This window comes from Camarhynchus parvulus, chromosome 3 (genome assembly GCF_901933205.1).
Source record: "Camarhynchus parvulus chromosome 3, STF_HiC, whole genome shotgun sequence".
NCBI lineage: Eukaryota > Metazoa > Chordata > Aves > Passeriformes > Thraupidae > Camarhynchus > Camarhynchus parvulus.
The window spans coordinates 26722190-26744729 of record NC_044573.1 but is presented as its reverse complement, the minus strand read 5'-3'; the positions used below and the strand labels follow the sequence as shown (position 1 = coordinate 26744729).

Sequence of the window (22540 nt, the reverse complement as noted above, 5' to 3'; positions counted from 1 at the left end):
GTTTTGGTATTAGAGAAGTTGCTTAATACAAGAAGAAGGGATAATATGCAGTTGGAGTTGTTTTAAACAGAGGTAGAAGCTTGTTCCACTTTAGTGTGGTTATCATTGTTTATTTAATAATGTGTTTACTGTTCACTGTAAACCTTAATGGTGAGATCAAAGGCTGTTATGCTTGCTATAACTTTAGAACACAAATCCATGAAATCAACTTCTAGTTACAAATGCCAGCCTGAAAAAAGTCTCACACTTTCTTCTTGGTGTGTGCTTGTCAACACACACATTCTGTACAATGTGATAAGACACTTGTAGTTAACATGTGCATGCAACCAAAATAGATTAAAGGCATGTACTGAAGTTTTTGAGACAGTACAGACTAAACAGGAATTTAAGGCATGTTAGAAACAGGGAGGGAAAATAATTGTGCTCATTTATTCAGTTTTAAGATGAAACAAAAATTATTACATAGCCTTCTAATTGACAGTCAAATTAGTTATTTGGAACAGTAAGCATACAAAAAATCGTGTTTAGGAATATGAGAAAAACACTCTTAAGTTTACTGAAAAGTAAGTACAGTAGATTGCCTCACTGTATTTGCATTTGTATAATGAAAGTTCCAGCAGGCAGCTGCTTACTTCATAATATCTTTAAAAACTTTGTGTTGCTCCTCTGGTCTATAAGCATCTGGCCCTTATGTCCTTATCAATGTCTATGTAATTCCCTTGCATGGGATGCAAGACTCGTAATAGATGACAAAACTGTCATGCAGTCAGAATTCTGGTTTAGCCAGCTACATGCACAGTCCAGCAGAGCTAGATACCTTGCTGGAATCCTGCAACATGCTCTGCTTTCCATGCAATTTGCTAAGCATTCTCACATCATAGAATCTTAGCTGTTCTAAAGAGCACTGAGGAAAACTAGCTCATTTGTGTCCTGAAAGGTTGGCAATTCCTATTTTGAGTCATTATTCTTAAAATGAGTTCTAATATATACTAAAAACCTTGCAGTTCTGCAGTGTCTATTTAGCTAGCCTAAAGAAATTCCTGTGAAGTCCTAACACTGCTGCCAGATGAAAAGGCAAAAAGAAAATTTAAACGAATAGCAGAAGTCAGAATTGCTTTTCATTAAACACTGCCTCATGCTCTGTCCATTAAAATGCGTTTTTTTGTTCTTGGTAAGATTTGTTTTTGCCAAGCTGCTGTTCAGGTTCCTAGTAATCATCTACAGGTTGTTAAAATTGCCCTTTTCACCATGCATTTGATATGTAAAAAACTGATTCTTCTTGTCTTAGGCTGTGAGAATGGTAGTTGGTGCTTCCCAGCTGCTGAGACAGATAAGGCATTTCTTGACAGTTTCATGAAAAATGTTCTGTTCTATCTCCTGCGCTCCCCACACTTTTCTTTCCTTATCAGCCTTTTTTCCCCTCAGCAAAAGTGCAGCTAGACCATGCAGCCTAACATCTTATTCCCTTGCTGCTGACCCAGCCCAGACATGACATCAGTACTGGGGCAGGATATGTCAGCTTCCTCAAGGCAGAAGGGAGCATGATGTAGGAGGAACTGAGCTGGAAAGTTCTCAGGGGATGAGAGGGGTGTATTACAAGTCTCATATTTTAAGCAAGCAGAATGGAATCTCTTGAAACAGGCAGACAGATATTTGCTGCTTAGATTTTTATCACTTACAGGCATTTCATACCAAGTCAAGGACTTTAAACCAAGTTTGAGATAATATGAAAGAGGGGGCAAAAGCAGGCCAATTGAGAAAGTCAAAGTCATTTAAAAAGGTCCAGAAGAAAGTGATTGGGCCTCAGAAAAATGAGGGCAGCAGCTAATACAAAATAAAGCAACCCACTTCCACAGAAAGAGGCAACCCATTTTCGTAGACAGCCAAAAGCATGTGAAAGTGGTGTTATTTTAGTGCAGCTGAGTGCTTAGGAACTGTATCTTAATCTGTCTTTGATAACTTGCTGCTTTAGATATACCCATGGGTGCCTTGGGCTATATGTAGCCTAGAAGCCATCAGTCAAGAACAAAAGGTTCAAAACTGGTATTATTACCTGTTTGTTAGGGGGTTTTGCCAGGTCTTGAGGGTTAGAGAAAATGGCAGGACAACAACACTCTTAAATCCAGGCTTTTAACTGCTGTGCTTCGGGAATTTTCAAAAGGCCAATCGAACTGCCCTCAGAACTACTTTGGGCTGTCCAAGCAGCACAGTAAGAACAAGTGCCTGGCCTAGTGCCCCTCTGTTTCATGCCACTAGAAGGGATGAGGTTCTGTCTTTTTCTGTCTTATTCATAGATGGGGAGATAGCATGTTTTCTTCCCTTTGTTCCCTATCTTTTCCACCTGCCATTTGTGAGTGTTCAGAGGTCAGAGATTCAACTGTAAAGAGAGAGAGCCTGAAACTTATGTAAGGTAACACTGACTTTTAAAAACCAAAGCAAAAATTGAATGTTTTAGAAGACAGACAGAGGCATAATTGGTATTAAAAGTTACACAGCTATTGAAAAAACATGTCCCAAGTTGCAGTTCAGTCAGGTGAAAGAGGCTACAACAATCATCAGATATCTTTTTAATCATACCAATAGTCACCCACTATACACAAAATAGCACAATATACAGGGTCATTGGGTCATCAGGGATATTCGCTCTCTAGTTAGGGGAATATGATCAATTCAGAGTCCATCATCTACCTGTAGTTCTGGAAAGCAAATAGGCAACTACAAATTCACCTAATGTAGGTAAAAATTTAATGAAGGATTGATCATTGATCACTCAGCAAATCTGATGTAAAAGCACCACCGAGTTAAGAAGCCTTTGTCCATAGTTTTGTGGATATTGGAGTGGTATTTGACTTCATCAGTGGATAAAAAAGTATGACTTGTGTTCCATCTGAACATTACTGAGTGAGCAGAAGGGTTTCAAGGACTTTTTTTATTGTTTTGTCCTTTAGACAAGTGTAATATGCAAAATGCTAGAAATAATTACATTTTGTTTAAAAGTTGAAAAGATCCACCTGAAGTGTAAGTTTAGCCAAGGCCACAAACTTATGTGAGTTTCAAATGCATGTAGTACTTACCATGCCAAAGCCTCTCAAGGCTTTTTATAGATGATCTACTGTACACAGTAAATGAATGAAAACAAGCAAATCTTTGGCTTGAGAGGCAACTGCGGAAATACTCAGCAACAAAAGCAGCAGAGACAGAATGTATGAAAGTGAAAGAATGAAACAAGGTCAATAAAGAGTACCTAAGGCACCTTGTTTAGTAATCATCTTTGCTACACTCCTTAAGACCTCCAAATAACATATAAAAGCTGTAAATGCTAAGGAATGTGAAGATGAAACAACTGAAGAGATTGAAGATGAAAGAGCAGAGGACAAAATACATTACTCTTTTTTGTAGTTAAAATTCCCATGATCAAAGGATGTGAATAAATATATTCTTTTAAGTGATAATGAAGTAAAGAGAAGAATCAGAGCTAGGAAAATGAATGAAAGGAAGAACCAGTACCATTAAGAGCAAGTTCACTTGATATTCATGAATTGCAAGTCAAAGTGAAGTAGAAAAGAAGGCTGGAGATTGGGATACTTCCTCTATTGTCTAGTGCATTTCTCAGTCTCAAGCACTATGGGGAGGGGGGAAATACCCCCTTAATTTAAAAAACAAAAGGAGAGTCCAGTCCATACTTGCTTTAGGAATATGCACTGTAGAGCAGGAACTGCAAACCTGTCCTTGCAAAAAAAAAAAAAAAAAAGCAAAGGAAAATTTTAAAGAGGCCTGGGAATTCTGTTTATTCTAAAATTAATTAATTAATTAATTACCGCCTTAGTTGAGACTTTCATCAAATGCAGTATGTAGTGGACTGGTACTATAAGCTACATCTGATGACAAACTGGTTAAGTCTTGGTTTGGCCATTCCTCCCTGCAAATCAATACCAATTATAATTTAAAAAAAAAAAAAAAAGAGCAGGGAAGAATTCTATTACTACTCTGGGTCAGTACAAGATGGTTTGTTAAAGTTAAGTCAGATCTATTGAGTTGGCTTCCTTTTCTTATAGTTGAAAATAGAGCATACAATTAAAGCTCTCTTTGACATTACTGGCTTACTACAAGTTTGATGATCTGGGTGCAAGATGTTCAGTCAGCTTCCAAATTTGTGTTCCCTCCCTACTGCTAGCCAGAGGGAAATTTATCCTTTCACATACTTTTCAAGAAAAAAAGCCAACAAACCTCTATCTCAGTCTCTGGCCTTATTTGAATACTAATTCCTCTATACACACCTGAAAGCTTCAAAACACCATGAGAGATTGAAAGGAGAAGTTGCTGAAAAATCTGTAGGTATCCAAATGTGTACAGCAGAGTAGGAAGTCAGGTCAGCTGAATGCTTCCGAGATACAGACACTTCTAAGAGGTGTTATTTTCCACATAGTTTTTGGACTATCAAGCTAAAGTCTGCAATAGCCAGAAGCCTGCTTACATTTTAATGCATATTAATTAAAAACTGTACAACAGCATTTAGTATTCATGAAGACGATTGTTATGCTTTTGGCATTTTTAGGAAAGCACATCAAGCTTTAAAGTAGAATAAGACTACTGTCTTTCAGTACCTAGACTTTGTGCTCATGAAGTACAAAAAACCACAGACATTTTCCTCATTGTCTGCTTCTGCCTGGTGTTCTCCCCTCAGGTATGGCCCATTTCCTGTTCCCTCGGAGCTACCTTTGGCTATATGGCTGGTCTGATTATTGCACCTCTGTGGATACACTGGAACCGGAAGCAGCTTACATACAAAAGCAGATAACCGGAACAAAAAGAGACAAGGTATTTCTTTGTGCAGATTCCATACAGACTGTGCAAAAGTTGGGGGTTTTAAAGAGATATATATATATATATATATATATAGAGTCAAAGCAGAAGACTGTCCAAATTCAGTTAGAGTATTTCAGGCCAAGCATCTCCACTCAGTAAAATCACATAGATGCCATTTCAGCATGGTGCAGTTTTTGCTTCCTCTAGACTGTGTAACCCTGAGAGATTGTACCTTCCAGTCTGAATAAAATATTTGTAACAGATGTGGTGGCTTCTTATTACAAGTTCGTTGAGTTTGATTTTATTCCTCTGGATTTCACTGGTTGTAGAAGGCAGAAACGTAGGTTTAACTTTCAAACCTGGAACAAATTCACTATGTACTTAATGTATTGTATTTAAAATCAGTAGAATTTCACAGTAAGCCTGGCCATTGTTAAATGTCTCTCACGTGATCAAACAGCAGTTTATGCATCTTGAGCCTATTCTCTTCTTCACTGTGTGTTTCTTTGGAGTTAGAATGGCTATAATAGCTTCATCAAAAACAGTCTTCAGTCCTTTCTGTGTTAAAGCTGAACACTCCACGTAACAGTAGGCTCCTATCTGTCAAGAAAATAAGTTAATTCAATAGCAGTATGTCTCAGCTGTTCAATTCCATCTGGGCATTTCTGCTTTTTTTTTCTCCCCCCATAGCAACATTACAATGTTTGGCTGCAATCTAAAAAAAGTTATCTAAATGTGCACCCCCCCCTTGTAGGAGAAAATAATTTCTGTCCTTTGTCCAAAGATCTGGAAGGTATTTACGTTGGTTTCTGTGGGAAAGAAGTAAGTTCTTTAGATTGGCAGTGGAGGCCTAAGATATGGTTGATAATTAAAGAGCAAAATATAATTACATTACTTATTTGTGTTTCAAAAATAAATGCTCTGTAAGTGTCCTGGTAAGCATTACCCACATAGTAGTTACAGTGGCAGTATAACATTCTCAAATAATATCTAAAAGATGCTTCCAACATTTTGCTTGAGCAGGAGAGGTCCCTTCCAACCTCAACCAGTCTGTGGATTTTAATTATCTTTGAGTAATATTTATATAGCTTGTATAGCTTTTACAAGTGTCTACACTGAAAATTTGAACTATTACTGGCAAGAAAGTGTAATTACATAGGTCTACTCATTAATGTAGGTGTTGTTAACTGGTAAGTAGTCACAAGATTTCATATGTGGACAGCTAAAAATATGCAAAAAGTGGTAAAGGAAGACAAAGTCAAGTAGAAATAGGGGTGTTTAGTTGTTGTTGTTTTTGTTAGTTGGTTTCATTTCGGAGTATCCAGTTTACCTCTTTTGCTAACTTCTGTCCTTGCTCCACAGATACGGGCTTCTCTTTCATATCATTCAGTCTTGCCAGAGTTTTTGGGTCATCACGGAGATCAATCTAGCAAGAAAGATTGAAGTCATGCTGGAATACTTTCTCTAAACAAAAGTCAGCAGGCAATATGATACCCTCTTTTTAAAGGAGAATCATTCAATGGAATATTATCTCTATGAAAATGGAGTAATGTCATGATTCAGATCGTGGACCCTTCCTGATTCAAGAGGCCTCAATTTAAGTTGGAACCTTTAGAAGGAAGAAACATTTATTCTGTAATTCAGCACTTCAATTAGATGTGATCATCTTAGAATACCAAATGCAGTGGCGGAAAGATTAACCCATAGGTAACACCAACATGTGGGTCACTTCATAAATGAAGCCCAGTCCACTACCCACAAGAAGCAAGAGGAAATTGTCTGATTTCTCCCCTTTTCCTTTGCTTCAGCAAATATTGCATGTGACTAATAGTTGTAAACCCAAGAAATTCCAGTAACATGGGCATGAGCAGACAATTTTATTCAATAAGTCCCGTGACTTTTTAGAAAGTCACATGAGAGACATGCAGCCCATCTTGCCACCGTGTTTACAATGGACATAAGTTTTTTTTAACAAAATGGGGATAGCTCATTGGAGAACAGCATGTATCTGTGTTTTTCTGCCACCTGTAAGGGTTGTTCCTCCAAAGGCAGAAGGAGGTGCTGCACAGGTGCTGTTGGGCCTCAACTTCCAGCCCAGAGAAAAGGCACCATACAGTGATCCTAATTATTTAAATAAAAGTAGAACAGAACCAAAAATACCTGTGTTCCTACTAGTAAAAAGGGAACATTAGGTGCATATTCCTTCAACTCCGGTACCCACTCTTCCTTCACATTTTGAAATGAAGCAGGGTTTACCACTGAGAAGCAGATAAGGAAGACATCGGTCATAGGGTAAGATAAAGGTCTCAGACGATCATAGTCTTCCTAAGGAAGAAAAATTCTGTTATCTGCAATATTAAATTGTTGCCTGTATTTTAACAGTTATATTCAGAAACTGTATTTGTATTTCATGAAGGTTGTTGAGGCAAACTTTCTGAATGTTTAAAACTATTCTAAGTTACTTAGTATCACTGTTAGAGCAAAATTTCCATGTGAAGATCACTATATATGCATGTAAATATTTTGAAAAATGTGTTAATACTGATAGAAACTTGCTTCTCTATGAGAATATATAGATGATTAACATTCAAAAAGTTTTCACTTCAGGAAAAAAACAAAAGGCTTATGTTTCAAACATACTTGCAGATCAAAGACGAGTATTTGTAGAGAAATGAGCAGGTGTGACTGCTGTAGAGTCATCCAGGTTATACAAAGCTAGACTAGATTAAGGCTGTTCGGTGCACTTAAATGTTCTATTTTGGATCATACACAGAGATGATATTTAAAGCCCTCCTTAGAATTCCTTTGTTTCTCAGAAACCTTACAGTCCTGTTCCTAGTGTTCAGGGCAGTAGGAAAGATCAGAAGGGACCTTTTTTGTCTAGACTGTGCTTTCTACTAGCAAGCCCAGCAAAAGATTAGATGGAACAGAAATTCAGAATCAAGAACGCTATGGAATATTAATGTCTTTGTTTATTTGTTTGTTGGGAGTGTGGGGGAGGAGTTAGTGTGAAAAGATTATTTAGACATTTAGAGTCCCAGCATTTAAAGTCAGCAGTCCTACTGCCAGGGTATACCATACTGTGGCAAGACAAGTACCTAGGAGCATTGCCCCTCTTGTAAATCAGAGTTCTCTCTAGCAAGGGAGAAAGTGGATTTTTGCCCCTTGTTTTAGCTAACAGCCAGAGGGAACATGCCCCAGCTTCTCTATGCAAGGCTTTGGTCTTTGGCAGTGAACCACTGCCTTACCATTCCTACTATAGAATTTTGGTGGTTTTTGCAACATAGATAGCTAAGACTGAGGCCAGGCATTGCAGAGACACTAACAAATGCTGGATTTATACCTTCCACAGTAAACACCAATTTATTAGGGCTGCTGCAGCAGTTTCCCTTTTTCCCATGTAAACTCCCCATCTTAATTAAATCTCACAAATATTGCAATGATTCATTCATTAAACATAGAGACAGAAATGTAATTCAAGTCCATGTTTGAAATGAGACAGAAAATTAAATTTTTGTTTCCTTGGGAACAGCCACATTACCAGATTATTAACCTATAGTCACACCCTCAGAAACGACCTTCATTGATTTGTTAGGTTTTAAACATGGTCACTAGAATTTCAGAAAAACTGTGAGAACATCCGCAGAACAGTTTCTGCTTTGCTCATTTTTCCATTTGGAAGTCAACAGCTGTGGGAAGAGAGCTGTTATTCTCATGAACTGGAGGAAAGACAAGCGCAGGCAGAAATCCTGCAGTAGCAAGGAGGTGATCATTCCTTGTCATACTCTTGTGCCATTTTGAGTATCCACTCTAGTTTTGTAAACAGGCTCGTCAGTTAGCTAGTGCATGCTTAATTGTTGAGTGGGGTTCCCAATTTCACAACCACAGTAACTGAGACCACTTTGAAGCTACAACATTTGACAGGCCTTTTCCCTGCCAGTGTCAGGCTCTTGCCCTGATTCAGAAGAAAGAAACAGTAACTATGTCTCTTCCAAATCTGTGGACATTCATCATAGAAAGCAGAAATAACTTCAGAACACCAACACAGGAAGTTGAAACTCTTTTAGCATTCAGTTAGTTTTTTTAGACATGTATTTTATGTTTCACTTCTATACTGAATATAGCTAGATCCTGCTCAGGGTTGCACTCTATTTTCTGGGATGGAGACTAAAATCCTAAAAGAAACTTCTCAACTACCAGTTACTTTGTTCCCTGGAGTACAAAATCTACATGAAAGAACACACAGTGGACCCCTCAGCTGCTCTGAAAATCAGCTCTAAATCATATGTGGGGTATTAGTGAATAAGTTGTATTTTTAAAAAATCTAGTTAAAAGCTGTAATTTGTTCCTACCGCCAAAGAGTTGCCATCCCTATACTCTGCATTGTCTAAAAATCTCCTATCTGGATTAGGATAACTAGAATACTGTCTGCACTAAATGCTGGAATGGAGAAAGCATTTCACTGTCACCAGAAATTACTGTTAGTCCATTAACCTTAAAATAGCTCTTTAGTTAATCCATTTCAAATTACAGATGGACCTTTTATTCATAGCAAATATTAATCATTTTTTTAAAGCCAGTCTCAGGTCTGAGCTCCTTTCCTGCACTTGTTTATGTGATTTTTGATTTATACCCTGTTCCACTTGCACTGGGCCAGCTGTGGGCATGTGTAAGTAATTAAGAGTTAAACAGAAGGCAAGTACAATGTGATTGGATACACCATATACCACAGCCAAAGATGTGTGTGCTGTTTGCTGTAGTGGCTTCACTGCATTGAAGCTTCCTTAAATTATCAGAGAATTTGGCTATACCCACCAGCCCTGCTGCTTGAAACATGACAGTGCTCTCAGGCTGTCCTTTGAACCTTGTCTGTGCTCTGAACATCAGGTGTGCATTGACACTAATAGTGGCAGTAGTTCTAACAAAGCCTTCCACCACATGATTGAACTGGTCCTGAGTCCTCCTGGGAGAAACCCCTCTTAAATTTCGTCAGCATCTAGTAGGCTGGCTGGGCTTAAAGACTCCTTCTGCCTCCCAACAGCCCCTCAGAAACAGCAATAAAACCTGTAAACTTTCTGTGATGTATTGGGCCAGCATAACTGCTACAACTGGTAGAAGATTCTGAAATACCAAATTAATTTAGACTGAATGTTAGAGAAGCCTGGAAAAATTTTATTGCTTCAACTGTAATTTATTTCCTGAATCTAGTGTAAGGGAAATAAATGTGGTTTATTCTAAAATGAAATGCAACAGCAAAATTGATTATACTAGCCAGTCAGCATAAATTCCAATTTGAGTGCATGTACATACCACACTATACAGCAATTAGACTAATTAGACAATCTGATTGGAGGAGGCACTGCATATATATTTAGACTTTAAAAATATTTAAGGATATTAGCAGGAATATTTTAAGAATGTGAATAAGATGGGCAAGAAAGCCCCTAAGGATTGAAATAATCAGTATAAGTCTCAAAAACTCAAGGCTATAATAGTGAAACAGCTCATTCTCCAACATACTCTAGAGTTTAAAAAAATTGTTTGCTGAAGCAGGTGAATACAGAAAATATGAGGGCTATAGTAACTTCAAGCAAAACTGGCCACAAGAATGTTGACTTAATTAATGTTCTGTGGAGCTGTGATCCCTCTAAAAGACATGACACTGCAGCAGGGCTGTTCATAATTTCCCTAGTATCCCTGTGGAAAGCCAGGACAGCTGCCAGTACACAACAGACATAAAGAAGGAGATGAGATGAAGGACATAAGGATTTGGCTTCTCAACTACAAACAGGGGGTTTTGTTTATAAAGTGGAGAATGGAAATTCAGGCTTTAAAATTACCATGTCTTCTTATGTTAGGATGAAGGTTTGTCTAGCATTGCCTTTATCTTGGTTTCTTAAAATCTATCCTTTAGGTCTCCTTTTCCATGTTACAGTACCTAATCTGCCTGAGATTTTCGGCTGCCTTGTATTTGGATACTGTATTTTGGATGGTGAAGAGGATTTGCTCTAACACGTCAAAATCTGACTATTTCCAACATTTACCTGTCCAGAAACAGAGGTCTTGAGAAACTTTTTGTATGCAGACTGAAGAATGGTATTGCAGCATTATAATATTCTTCATTTCATGGGTTTGCTCAGACCAGAAGCAGAACACAGTGTCCCATTTCAAGTCACGCATTTGATTTTGAACTGATACTTTTGCCCAGTTCTCTGGATATCAGCTGAGACACAGCTAAAGAGAAGGAAACTGTATTCCAAATTCTGCCACTGACACAGTATGTAGTCCTGAGCAAATCATTATCCTCTCTCTGTTTGCATCCTCCCATCTGTAGGGGTTTGCTAGCTTAATAATGCATTAGTCTTTGCAACGCACTCCAAAAGCCTTTGATGTACACAGCTTATGTGCAGTGAGATATTTTTTTTAAAAAATAAACTCAGACAAAGTGGAGTATAATAATTTCTGGACAGCCTTCTTGACCCACAGAAAGCACTATTTCCTATTTCTTTATGTTTATTAGAGCACTGAGGTGCGAGGCACAGACATACAGAGGTTCTGTGTGTAGAGACCTTGTGGCTTCCCCTGATTTATGGAATCACACTCCTCCCAGCTCCAGTTGAAGTGATGGACACACAGAAGAGGTCCTTACCCCTCTGTTAGCAGTGTGAGACCACAGGCCTCCTGCTCATCTGGAATGGTATTAGGGTCTCTCTGGCTGCTTCAGAGAGATGAAAGGCAGTTAGTTCTTTGCAGCCAATACCTTCCCACACCTTGACCAAGACCTTTGAGGAAGTCCAGGCCTCTCAGATCTGCCATTGCAAGTCATGAAGACAGTGTTAACCTGTATCTGTCTGGTTGGGTTTTATTTCTTTGCTAGTGTTTTTAAGAAAATAGGAGAAACCAAATTATGGTATATCATTAACACTGATGCAAGGGCCCAAGATTTGTCATGTTTTAATTCACACTCAGTGTCTTGTTCTGACAGAACCAAAGTAATAAATTACTTTATGCGTTTTGCAGTTTAGGAATGAAATTTTAACAATGCATCTTCAGTTGTTATACTGACATATTCTTGATAAACCTATTTCTATTCCAAGAGGTATAAAGTGGATGGGTGGAAACAAAATAAAGCTTGCACCACTGGAAGAAAAACCGGAGCTCAAAACCTCTGCGTTTGTGATCTCTGTGTTAGCAACCATCTGTTGCTTTCACAGCTTACAACAGCAATCGTAAGGAGAGGTTCTCACTCCCAACCATCTGTTTTTAGAGAGGAAGCCAAAAATAGACATCAGGCAGAGTTGCTAGAGGAATCCAACCTTCATGCAGCAAAGGGTAATCACTACTGCTCAGAGGAGTGCAGTGAGGCAGAGTTTTGCAGAGTAAAATCCCTGGTAAAAGTCTGTTTTAACCACTTCATAGTAACAAGAGGCAGAAGTCCTCTCATTATGACTTGCCATATTTCAGTTTTTTAAATACATTTCAAAGCTGTCATTCAAGACTGCATTTTTCACTTTTCCTCCCTGAAAATAAGTTTCTGTTTCAGAAGGCCCCCTGTAATATTTTGGAAAACATAACAAGTGAACCATAATTTCTGATGTACATAAGTGTGGACTTAGTAACAACTCACAGCTACCTCTGGACACATCTTGCCATGTCCCCCAAATTATTTGGAATTAAAGGCTGATCTGCAACTTTGCTATAAGCACCAGGCAAAGCCTCTGTCTAAAGCAACTGCTTACTGCAAAAGCACACCAGGAACCAGACTTCACTGCACTGAATCACCCTGTGGTTTCTGATTCTGCAAGACACTTGGTGGGGGAGGAGAGAGAGGGAAGTGGCCTGTACTGCCCCATGCCAAGCATAAATTGCTTCTCTGGCTAAAAAACACTCTTCAAATTTTTCAGTCTGGGCTGTGTAACACTGTAACCCTTTGCAAGGCAGGAGGGTAGAGCGTCCCCCAGGATGCTGCTTTCCTGGCACTGCCGCTCACAAGGCACCACTAATGCAGGACCATTTGGCATAAAGCTGCAGTTTGGACTGACAGTGCATTGTCTGCTTAGCCAATTCTATGACCCAAGCTCTGCTATGCTGATGACTGCATTTGATTTTTCAGTTGTCTACATCTGTAGCCCCTAGCTTTTGAATATGCAAAACAAGAAAGATGCAGTGATTATTCCCTGGCTGCAGGGGAAAAGTGCACTACAGACCCTCTGTCTCTTCACAGGCTTCTGAGGATACAGCTTGCATTGCTAAAGAAAGCAGAATTGTCCTGTTGTGGTTTGTTAGCACAGGTTTCCCAGAGAGTGCAAAAAGCTGTTGGTTTGGGCCCAGCATCTATTTTTAATTTATCGAAAAGGCTGCAAGTATGCAGAGTAAGTGCTCTTCCATTGTATTCTAAAAAGGAAGTAAACTGATCTAAATCCATTTCTGAATTCCTGTGAGGAGGACTGTTCAAAGGACATATGAATTATACATTGAAAAAGCCCGGGGTTTGTGAATTACCTTTTTTTTTTAATAACAAAACTTTCCTCCTGGCATATTTGAGAACTGTGCAGCTGCTTACATCTCTGAAAAGCTTTTCTGGATAGACAGAAATAACTAGCTGGAAGATGGAGCCTAGTTAAGATGGATTTTAGATCATGAGAGACAGGAAGAATGGCATATTTCTTTTATTATATACAAAATTGCCTTTAAGTGATCAGATTTGATCTTAGCCTTAATATGGAATTCGGTACTGTCCAAATGCTACATCTTGCCATGTGGTGATGCTAAACTACTTTCCTAGATGGTCTCAATTCCCTTCTCTCCATCACCGTGAGAACTTCAGCTTGCTGGTTGGTTTTCTAAAAGTGAAAGTCCCTTAATTTGCCCTATAGGGCTTATTATTTTAGCATCTGTATCAACAGAACATGTATTCAGCTGACTGCAGGCACAGGTTCCCTTGAACACCTTCACTTAAACCTGTTGTCTAGCCACTATGGAGCTCCTAAGAAATGGCAGAGTAGCTGGCATGGACAAACCCTTTCACTCCTTGCCCATAAGAAATCTCAGTCCTGCTCTGCATAACTTTCTCACTGTCAGTGACTTTATGAACAGCATTTTTTCCTCATCGGATTTCCATTTTCCCCAGGAAAGGAATTCACCCCAGTTGTGTCTGCAGCCATGAACGATCAGGATTTTCCATTCTTTCAGATACAGAAAATAAAGTTAAAAAATACAATGCACCCTGGCATAGGAGATCTGGATAGATCCTCTGCAGAACCTGCTCTTTGGAAAGATAGGTTCTCTGACTTTATTTTCACAGAAGAATATGACCTGTTGTCACAGGCAAAACAGCCTACAGAGTTGGTTTAATACAGTTATCCATATAATATCAGATATGTCTTTTAATTTGTTACTTGTATAAAGACTGATCAGACAAACAAGACTGATCAGTTAGGTGTCCCATTCCCTTTCACCTTTTACAAATGAACCCCAAAAGCTCATTCTTCAGTCCAGTGTTGAGGAACACAGCAGATTACAGCTTTACTGCCTCCTCAAGATTAGCTCCCATCACACAACTTCTCAGGAGAGTGCCAGGGCTGTCATGTGCACATGTGAATGAACACATCACAGTGAAAGAGTTTCTGGAATGAAAGGAGTTCCTAAGAGTCTTCTGCACCTTGTTTTATATCAAGTCCCATTTGCTAGGGCTAACAGCTCCCACGGAAGAATGTGATAAAACACTCAGCAGATGTTAAGGCAATTGAAAGGAAAACCATAGGCAGTTTTTCTTATGTGAGGAGTTTTTAAGCCATCTCACTGCCTGTGGCTGGCCTATCTGTTGGTCATAACTAAAGACACATCCCAGGTCACACCTGGCATCCATCCCTTGTTGACTCCAACACTGAATCCCAACTGGAAATAGGACCATCAAGGAAATTGCACTAAGTCCTAATGATGATCTTAAAGCATTCGTGACTACATCTAATTTAGACCACAAGCTGCCTGAGGTACTCTGAATCTGTGTTTTATTCATGTGGAGCAATAGACTCACCTAAGATGCTGACAGATGTTGCTTTGCTCTGGAGAATAATGCTGCCACCTGCATTTTTATGTGCACACCAGCGAGTGCCTGGCATAGCAAAGAATTATTGCACACGTGCCACAGCACAGATGCAGCATGGGGCAGGATTAAAACAGACTGGGGACAGTAACTGTAAAGTGTCAAATGACACAACCTCTTCAGAGCTGCTGGAAGTGTCACGTAGCACTCAGACATTTTTCTTAACACAACTCACCCAATCACCAATTCAAACAAATAGACTGCTTATAAAACTCCAGAACAGAGCAGTAAAAAGACACAGTTCTTCTCCTCTGTGTCCTTATTTTGCATTTTTTCTCATTAGGGGAGGAGCAATTTTGTTAGAAATGCAAGTGCTAATTTGGAAGCTTAAAAAAAAGTCCTGAAGTTCTGCCCCAAAGCATCCATTTTTGAGATGCTGAAGTTTATTATTCACAATAGAACTGCAGGATTTTGAACCAGTGTGCTTTGTATTATTTCTTAATTACCAGGTTCCTGGAATCTCTATAAAGAAAAAGCACATCTTTTTCACCTTTAAATGAAAGATTAATTTCTAGTACCCCACAGATACAGAGAAAGGTTGATACATGAAGATAGATGAAGGCCAAAGATTTAAAGAAAACCCACATGCAGCAAAGGGCAAAACCGTTTTAATTTCCTAGATTTTTGGGGTAGTGGGGTATGTGGGTAGGAAGAGCTGGTTCATTTTTGAATACCCAGGACCAACAAGACCTTGCTGAAGTAGGTTTTACATCCAATTTGTCCATGTGTTCTTAATAAGGGAACTGGAACAAAATTTACTGAAATCAGCAGTAGGGTGCCAGCTAACACAGAGCTTTGGATTAGACCCTAACACACCCTAACACATTGCAGGTCTGTGCTATGGAGACAGCGCTCTCATCTAATTCTGTTTACTTTTTTTAAGATGTAGTTTGGAGGCTGAATCAGGAATTAGGCTATAAATGAAAACTGCATTTTTTATACTTCTCCTATTTACCAAAATATGTAGAGTTCTTTGTAAAGAAAACAGATTTCAATTGAGAAGTCTGAGTAAGGACCTGACAAAAATTCCCAGGGTCTCGTATGTTCTCTATGAGAAAAACTCCACAAGTCATGCTACCTTAGCCAGTTGTCCCATTCCATCACTACTGCCTCCTGCAGCACAGCTGTAGATTATATATATGATACTCAGCTGAGTGCAGGTGCACACACCATCTTAAAATGAACTTGGGAAGTAAGAGGATACGCAATAACATTGCGCTGGAAGAGCAGTAACTGTTTGTATTTTTAGCTGGTCATGTTTAGATAGCATTGTAAGATGCCACTGTGCCTCAAAGAAATTAAATATTGGTAAAATTCAGACAGCTGTCTGTCACAAACTAAAGGCTATCTTAACCCAGGAAAAAAGGGCTTTTTACTTAGCCATGTAATCAATGCTTAGCAAGGGTCCATCCTAGGTCAGTAGTCTTCATAAAAATATGCTTTTAATATATCAAAAGTTGAAGTTTCAGAGAACCTGTCAAATTTGGTTTGCTTTGTGTTCTTTATTTTGGTCTGCCATTAACTTGATGTTAAAGTGACAAAGATATTCTGGATCTACATTTTCAAATACATCCCTTAGATTTGGTTTTAACATAACTCAGTGTCACTATTCAGAAGTACCATGGGGCTTTTGGCACTCTGAAAATGAAATGTAACTGTCTTGAGTTTCCAACATCTATCTAGTGGATGCTTCTGGGAACTCAGAACACCATCTCCCATTCTGCACCTCCCCATCTGGTGATAACAGTGCTTACCTATCCTTCTAGGAAAGCTGCTGTGCTATCAAAGCATGAGTCACAGCTCACGAAGAGGCGTTTAGATGCAGGCTTTGCACTGAGAGTATTATTGTTGCAAGGCCATTTTTAATAACCAATCTGAAGGTATAAGTCCTTTTCCTTTTAAAGAGAAAGCCTTTCTTTGCTTAAACCCTTATCTAGAGAGCTCTAAACACAGAGATTGTTAGCTCAGGCACTTCACCTCCTCTTACACTGAAAAACTTAAATTCCAAAGGGAGAATCTAGGCATGTTTTTATTTTATCTGCATACATCCAGTTGTTAAATCTACGCGGCTGGCAACATCCTGAGGCACAGAGCAGCTTCAGCGGAGGCTGAGCTATTCATAGGCCAGCACGCTGGGCTGGGAGTGAGCTCATGAGCTCCCAGCCTCCCCAGTGCCAGCTGCCAGCTCGGCTGGGACATGGAAAGGGAGTGAGGCAAAATGCATGTGGGAGGAGGGAGGCATAGGGGGGGCAGAAAGGGGACAGGATGTTAGCTGCTGACATTTCACGTTTAGATCTGCCAAAATCATGTTGGAGGGCTCAGTGTTTACACCTCTGCAGTAAAGGGTGGCAGGCTTTGCATTGTGTGAGACTGCTTCACTCCAGGCTGACATTTGCAGCTACAGCTGCCTGGTAGGGGCAACTCAGAAGGAGCAGTGTGCTCTGAGGAGGCACATTTCTATTTCGCAACAGAGCAGCAGCTGCCTCTCTTCTCAGTAAGATACTGGAGTGGTACCTAGGGCTAGACCAGGGCTACTTACCAAAGCCAAGACAAAGAGCCAGCAAGAAGTATAAAGATTACTGCTATTTATTTATAGCAACCATCACAGGTTTGGGAACTATCCATTTTATTAACCACACCTCACACACAGACACCTTCACATTTATAACCACTTGTTTTTACACCTCTCCTTAATGTAGACACTCATCTCCCTAATAACTGAGTTAGCTTTATACACTTCAGCAGCCTGACCAACTTAAATATAAAATTGCTTTAGCATCAGGGCTTCTGTTACAACTAAAAAATCAGTTTATCTGAATTAAGATGGCTGTGGCTGCAACCAGTGTGACCATCTGGGCTGAGATGTGCAAAGAAGTGGCTTGTTCTGTGCTTGTGAATACCATGTGTTGTGGTACTGTTCTGGGGACAGGTGGGAAAGCACCAAGAGCTTCATTTATCAGACCCTGTATTAGGGTGTTTAAGGCAGAGATATAAAGGCAGAGAGCCAAGGAATACAGTTCACCTCAGCTTTGTCTGACCAGGCCCCTCTAGTATCAACAGTAAGTGATGCTGAGGGATATAAATGTTATTATGAGGCACTGCACCATAGTAAGATTCACCATACCCTGCTCTGCCCAGATGCTGGCTTGATGCCAAATCTGCACAAAACAGTCATGCCATGCCTCAGCATCTCTCTTCCCAGAGCAACACAAGCAGTACAGGCTCTGCTACTGCAGCCTCCCCCATCCTTCCTCTAGATCCCAAGCATCCTTTACAGCAAAGATACAGGAGCAGAGCAAGGCTTCCCCCTGTATGTGGTCAGCACACACTGGAAGAAAGGGACACCATGAATTAAAATCCTACAGTAAAAGGAACCGGCAGAAGGATAGACTCCAACTGTCATTTTAAACAACAGCCTTGAATATAGAGCAAAACCCCCAAAAGGCAACTCCTGTGTGTCCTACCACTTATTCCAACCACTTGGGACATGGCAAAGGGACATGTGGTACCCCTTTGTTAGTGCTTGTGGACATTCCTCTAAAAATGTCAATTGCTTGAGAGCTGGCAGTATTACTTCTGATATCTTGGAATAGCAAAATGATAATCACTTGCCAGCAGTTCAAAACCTCTCCAACATGGTGATGTTAACAGACCCCTGATGAAGCCATGGTTCTCTTCCCAAGCTGATTTTGCCATGCACCCCTGTTCAATGAAGAGCAGCACTGACACACAGTCTCTCAGAAGAGGCTGCTGCAAAGCCAGGGGCCTCCAAACATCAGCATCACAAGCACCTCATGTTTAAACTTCAGTGCATTGATGTGTCTTCAGTGTAGATAGGTGCCACAGTTCTCATTTGGGGAAACCAAGACCTGCTCTAAACCCTTGCATGCAGCAAGGCTAAAAGGAGCTGCTAGCTCCACCTCTGGGAGGAATTGCTGGAGGAATGACACTGAATTCCTACCCACCTCCCTGATATGGGAAGGCTGCCTCCACAGCTGCAAACCCAAATGGGCTCTCTGAGCCTCCACAGCCCAGCAGCTGTACTGGCTATTTTCTGCTGAACCAGGGCCTCAGTATTTTCAGAGAAAACCCTTCTTGAACTCACAAACACTCAAAGGCCTGTGTGTAAACTGAACTTTGTGAACCACTAGTGGCATTTTTCCTTGCTATATATATATTACCAGGGAAAAAATGGGATTTTAATATGTTTGTTTTCAACCTACTTTAAACTCACGAAGATATGAGGCCTTATGTCATCATTATAGTTACTCCATGTGATCCTGTGTGTGTTGTGAGGAAGCGAGCTAGAAGTGAGTACTGGATGAACTCAAAAGCTTGCAACTCCTCTGCCAAAGCAAAGTCTGTCACAAGTTGCTAAATACATAACTACGCAAGTTAAAGAGACCCACACACTGATAAGCCAGTATTTCAGGGTGATGAGCCTGCTGTGCACCAGCAATGAATCAAAATCTTGTCTTTAATCTTTCTTCTGCTAAGGGCTTTCTGCATGGATTTGGAGTAAGTCACTATCTGAACTTTCATTAACCCCTTTCACTCCTCTTCCCCCTGAATTGAGATCTGTAGATTGGACCTATTTACTTATTCTAGGGCTGGAAGTATAAACCTGCTGATGATTGGGAACTACTTAGGTACCACAGTGATCACATACAGCCAAGTCTTATAAAACTATACTATCAGGCCAATATTTTACAGTAAAATTATTTGGGGGTGACAGAGACAAAAGCACAGATGCATGCTGGCATAGAAATCCCAGCTTTGGGCAGCAATGTATCCAATCCATACAGAAGTCTGTGGAAGCAGCAGGCATGTAGCAGGTACAGCATGCTGTTTCCCCAACACAGAGAAAACATCATCAACTCATGTCTTTTCTGTTTTTTATATATTTAAGTTTTAATGTAAGCTTTCTATTATTGTGTAGCTTTGGGAAGACAGGCTTGTCAGCTGCTCTGACAAAGCAGCTTTTAACTGAATGAAGTTGCTGGACTGGCATCTTGATACAGACTCCCTTCTTTAGTTGTACTGGACGTTGGGATGGGGCTTCTGTGGGCAGTCTCTGACATCCACCAGTTCCCCAAACGTGCTGAAGTTGGATGGGGATAGTGGTAAAGATTTTATCAGTTCCACAGATCTGATTAAAAGGGGAGTTTTGCCAAGACCAGATATATCTGTAAAGGTAGCCTCATTAAAACACCTTATGTGAACTGAGGGTCCTCTGAATCAGGCCACAAGTTCTATTTCTAGGTGCCTCAAAAACTGCCCTGGAATTGAAAATTAAGATTTCAGCTTTTCAAAAATGGGGAAAAAAAAGCTTACCTCAACTTTCTCTATATACAGCTTCACAGTGAAAAGTTTTTCTTAGTGTAACAGGAACACCTTAATTTGTTGTTTGTAGTAAACTGGCCAGTTTACCCTACTGACTTTTGAGGAGGCCAAAGGTCACCTGTGTTTGCAGTCAGCACATTCAGGCAGAGTGGGTACCACAAAGCCACCTTAGTTAAGGTTGCACAGAGCTAACACATACTCACATTAACAGCAACAAACCCAGAACAAGCATCCCCAAATTAACCGTGCATATGTACAGAAGTGCTAGGCTCACTTTCACACTTTCCGATGCTCATTATAAAAAAAAAATAGTTGCACACTAACCAAATGCTTTGTCTGAGCACTAGATCCTCACTTTGCAACCTACTTTAGCAACATTTTAAAGCTGTGTTCTGAACGAATTACTATTCAAAACCAGGACTATGATAGTAGTAAGAAATGCACTTAGCTGGCATAAATTTGACTAGCTTGTGTTTATATCAGGGAGATGACAAGCATGAAGTCAGTCTTTGTGGGAAGAGTCTCATCCTTCAGGGTATCAGCTTTCTGGAAATGGTGCTGTTTCCTACAATTCTTATGGAATTAATTTTTTTACTGATTTCAGGCCTAACAAAGATATAGAACTGGTTAAATGTTGATTCCCTAACTCAAGGCTATATACAGATCTAAAAAGGCACACTAATTCAGGCAGCAGTTGTTCAATTAAGTATAGGAACAACATGGTTAAAAATTACAGCTTCAGTCTATGCGACTTCAGCGAGATTGTCTTACGAGTTGCTCTTTACAACAAGGAAGCATGTCTGAGGTCATGTGAGACCAAAGCACATGCTCACACTGCAAGAAGAAGTTTAATATAAGGAATACACAACTTTACCGAAACCCATGCTGCCTTTCTGTATATGCCCTGCACCTCCTGGGGTCAGGCTCTTCACAAGCGGTTTCAAATAAGCGATCCCCAGATAGTACTCTAACCCTGGAGACCAAACTTGGCTCGTGGCTGATGCCATGCAAGTTAAGTGAAGGAAGAGATGATTTGAATCATGGAGCCCTTTAGAAACCACTAGACCAGTGACCTCTCCAAACATCCAGAATTTTATCCATCATTAAAGTTACTTAAGAGCCATGCTGACATCACAGCATCTTTCACAATTGGCTGTAATGATCTTAACCAAAATAATCACTTGAGTTGTATGGGACAGCAAAAGAAACCCAGGTTATCTCAAAGGCAGTGGCTGAGAATTACATGTTGTTATTTTCCACCTTTAGTTCGAACAACTCTTGGTAGCTATTTGAGTGCTGTAAACCACAACCAAGGCAAGCTGCGGCAGCCTAGCTCTCCATCCGACCCGAGGTGGCTGAGGCAGTGTGTGCCCTCTGTGCCGAACGGGGCACATTTCCCCCCTGAAACCCGGCGGGAGGCTCGGCACCCCGAGCAAGGGGGTCTGGCCGGTAGCCATGCCCGGCCCGGAGCGCTGCCCCGCAGGCGCCGGGCATCCCCCCAGCCCAGCGCCGGGCGATGCCGTGGCGCCTCGGCCCCAGCACCGCTAAAAATAAAGCCCGTCTCCTCCTGCCCGCCCTCGGGAATCGAGGTTGGATCGATGGTTTTCTTTTAAAGCCGGATTTTATCAATCGCCCCTCACCCCCGCCAATATTCCCCTGAACCGCCCAGCCCGGACCACAGCCCTGCGAATAACTTCAGCGCCGGGATCGCCGGCGGGCGGGGGGACGGGGCCGGGATCCGCGGGCAGCGCTCGGCACTCACCTGGCCGGCGGTGTCGTACAGCCCCAGCAGGTACTGCTTGCCCCCGACGGTAACGCTGACTGCGAGGGAGGAGAAACACAGCGGGTGAGGGGGGGCAAGCCCGGCCGACCCCTCTGCCGGCCCCCCCGGCAGGGCAAGGCCAGGGGATGGAGGGAGGGCAGAGAGCGGCTGCCGCCCCCGGCGGTAGCGGGACCTCCCGCCCGCTCACCTGCGTAGTGGTCGAAGACGGTGGGCACGTACTCCTCGGGGAAGGCGTCGTTGGCGTAGCTCATCAGCAGGCACGTCTTGCCCACGGCGCCGTCCCCCACCACCACGCACTTCAGCATGACCGCCGCGCTGCCATGGGCCATGGCCGGAGCCCGCCCTCATGGCCCCGCGGGCGCGCCCCGCCGAGCCGGGCCCCTCGGCATCGCCGCCGCCGCCGCCGCCGCTCAGCGGGCGCCCCCGCCGGCCCCCGCCGGGCGCGGCCCCCCGCCATCCGCCGCCGCGCTGGGCCCGGCGGGAGCCGCCTTCCCCCGGCCGCG

The 22540-nt window shown here is 41.4% G+C and overlaps 2 protein-coding genes across 4 annotated transcripts in view; one reads left to right on the top strand and one right to left on the bottom strand.

The window, feature by feature from the left end:
• Positions 1 to 11262, top strand: part of PIGF (phosphatidylinositol glycan anchor biosynthesis class F) — a 25316-nt gene extending 14054 nt beyond the window's left edge. The window contains exons 6-8 of one of the 2 annotated variants that reach the window (XR_004060642.1): positions 4685 to 4818; positions 6169 to 7098; positions 10721 to 11262. Coding sequence is in view for 1 of the 2 variants with exons in the window: in XM_030946692.1 (XP_030802552.1) it covers positions 4685 to 4798 (114 nt within the window). In the remaining variant the exon portion in view is untranslated. Of the gene's footprint in view, positions 1 to 4684; positions 4819 to 6168 lie in introns of both variants that reach the window. The other variant, XM_030946692.1, reaches the window with a different exon arrangement.
• Positions 2555 to 22540, bottom strand: RHOQ (ras homolog family member Q). Of its 2 annotated transcripts, none has more exons than XM_030946693.1 (5): positions 22225 to 22540; positions 22017 to 22075; positions 6967 to 7131; positions 6137 to 6232; positions 2555 to 5406 (listed from the first exon to the last, which is right to left on the bottom strand). In XM_030946693.1, the coding sequence occupies exons 1-5, from the start codon at positions 22364 to 22366 to the stop codon at positions 5251 to 5253; spliced, it is 618 nt and encodes a 205-aa protein (XP_030802553.1). In that variant the 5' UTR covers positions 22367 to 22540; the 3' UTR covers positions 2555 to 5250. The 2 variants fall into 2 exon arrangements, with proteins under 2 accessions (XP_030802553.1, XP_030802555.1); XM_030946695.1 differs by having other exon boundaries at positions 6967 to 7064; positions 22225 to 22385.

Coding starts and splice junctions, on each gene's coding strand:
- RHOQ (XM_030946693.1), bottom strand. CDS start 22,366: ATGGCCCATGGCAGCGCGGCGGTCATGCTGAAGTGCGTGGTGGTGGGG. Junction 6,233..6,966: donor TTTTACTAGTAGGAACACAG/GTATTTTTGGTT, acceptor CTTTCTTGCTAG/ATTGATCTCCGTGATGACCC. Junction 5,407..6,136: donor GACAGAAGTTAGCAAAAGAG/GTAAACTGGATA, acceptor TTTTCTTGACAG/ATAGGAGCCTACTGTTACGT.